At 57.4% G+C, this 2022-nt stretch overlaps 1 protein-coding gene across 1 annotated transcript in view; it reads right to left on the bottom strand.

The window, feature by feature from the left end:
* The window catches only part of IGDCC4 (immunoglobulin superfamily DCC subclass member 4), a 41655-nt gene extending 41178 nt beyond the window's left edge, over positions 1-477 (bottom strand). Inside the window, 1 exon segment of the mRNA XM_023757817.1 lies at positions 3-477. Within this exon segment, the coding sequence (XP_023613585.1) occupies positions 3-477 (475 nt within the window).
* Between the last annotated feature and the right edge of the window lie 1545 nt (positions 478-2022).

Genomic DNA, 2022 nt, shown 5'->3' with positions numbered 1-2022 from the left:
GCCATGGGGCCGGCCCGGGCCGCCCGCCTCCGCCGCCCCGTTGCCTCGGCCGCCGCCGCCGGGGGAGGGCGCGCCGGGCGTCAGTGGCCTGGGGAGGCGCGGCGCCGCGGGCGGGGGCGCGGCCTCGGGGGCCCGGGCCCGAGCGGGGGCCGGCGCGGGGGCCGGGGCTGCGGCCGCCTCGCCCGCCCCTCCATCGCCATCTTGGGCGAGCGGCCGAGGGGGCGGGGGTGGCGTCTGGCGAGCGCGGCCGCCCAGGCCCCGCCGGAGACCCGCGCCGGGCACCGCGACCCTGCACCGCGCTGGCCTCCCCTCTGCTGGGGTCTGCGCCCCGTAGCCTGGCCCTCTCTGGGTCGCGTCGGGCCCCTGTTGGGCCGCTTGTTTCTCGGTCTGTCTCTTACTCTGTCTCTGGGTCCGCGGGTCTCTCTGCCTTGGTGTCTCCGTTTCTTTAACCTGTCGCTGCCTCCGGGTCTCCCCCATCTCGGTTCCAGGCTACATGGAGGCAGATGCAAGGACTGGGTCTCTGTCCTGATGGCCCCGTCTTCCCTTCGAAGCCCAGTCGATCCCAGCCCAGGTCCTGCCCTGAACCCTGGTTGGCCTCTCCACTCGCTGTACCGACAGGTCCACGGAGAAGACGGTTCCCTCCTCGGGCCATTTCCATCGCCATCCAAGCTGAGGGCTTCTGCTGCTGCTGCAGTGACCAGCCCAGGCAGGGCATTTCCCCAGCCCCAGCCCTGTCACAGTCAGAAGTCTCTGCAAACCTGAAAGGGACAAGGAAGGTTTGATTGCTTTCATTTCACACATAGGGAAACTGAGGCTGGAGGAGGCGAAGACTTGCCCAAGGACATGAGGTCCAGGGGCAGCAGATGCCGGACCAGAACCCTGGTTTTCTGACCCCAGAAGGTCATTTCCCACTCATTCTGCAACGGTGCCTTCTCTGTGCGAGCCAGACTGGCTGCCTCAGGATCCCACAGATATTTCTTGTTCTAAAGCCAGGGATTCCATCTTCAGGCTAGGGTGGGGAGAGGAGTGCAGATTGAATGACCTGTTTAAGGTCCCTTCCAAACCAAGATGCTGTGGTTCTTTATTCCCTATGTTTCCAGGGTTCCCATGACTTAGAGCCATTTTGTCTCTGTGCCCAGTAGGTGCCTTACCCACCTGTTGCTAGGTAACCCTTAATAATGACCTCTACTTTGCAGATCTAATGGGATCTGGCCTTTATTTATTCGTTCATTGCCAGGCCCATCAGCAGCATTTGACTTAGCCAATCACTCCCACTTGCTTCTCTTAGTGATGTTATCTGGTCATCAAGTCTTTAAGTGACACCTTTGTACTGAAGATGCCTAAATGTAGGCCTCCAGGCTGGACCATGACCCCTGAACCCCAGACGTATCCAGCTACCTGCTCAACATTTTCATTGGCTGTCTAATAGGCCTCTCAAATTTAACTTGTCCAAAGTTGAGCTCCGATCTTCCCTATTAAACCCTCCCACAGTTTGCCCATCCAGTTCCTAGCAGCTCCATTCGTCCAGTTGCTCAGGTGCAAAACATTGGAGTTATCCTTGACCCTTCCTTTTCATATCCTTCCTGCTCTATCTTCCCACGACCACCTTGATCCAAGCACCTCTTACCTGGATTGTGGCAGTAGCCTCCTCACAGGTCTCCTTGTTTCTGTCCTTATCTCTCTTCTGTCTTTTCTCAAAACAGAATAAAAAGTGATTCTGGCCTTAGTCGGTGTTGCTTGGTGGTTAGAGGATTGCTGGTTCAATTCCCGGTCAAGGTCATGTACCTGGGTAGCAGGTTCATTCCCTGCCCCCAGTCGGGATGCATGAGGGAGGCAACCAGTCGATGTCTCTCTCTCTCCCCTCCCCCGACTCAATTCTTCCTACCTTCCACACTTTCTGAAAAGCAATGGAAAAAATACCCTCAGGTGAGGATTAACAACAACAACAAAGTGATTCTGTTAAAATGTGAATGAGATCGTGTCATTTCTCTGCTCAACACTTACCAGGACCTCCTAGCTCAG

This window comes from Myotis lucifugus, unplaced genomic scaffold (assembly GCF_000147115.1).
Source record: "Myotis lucifugus unplaced genomic scaffold, Myoluc2.0 scaffold_115, whole genome shotgun sequence".
Lineage (NCBI taxonomy): Eukaryota > Metazoa > Chordata > Mammalia > Chiroptera > Vespertilionidae > Myotis > Myotis lucifugus.
The sequence above is the reverse complement of the archived record's forward strand: the minus strand, read 5'-3'. Positions and strand labels throughout refer to the sequence as shown.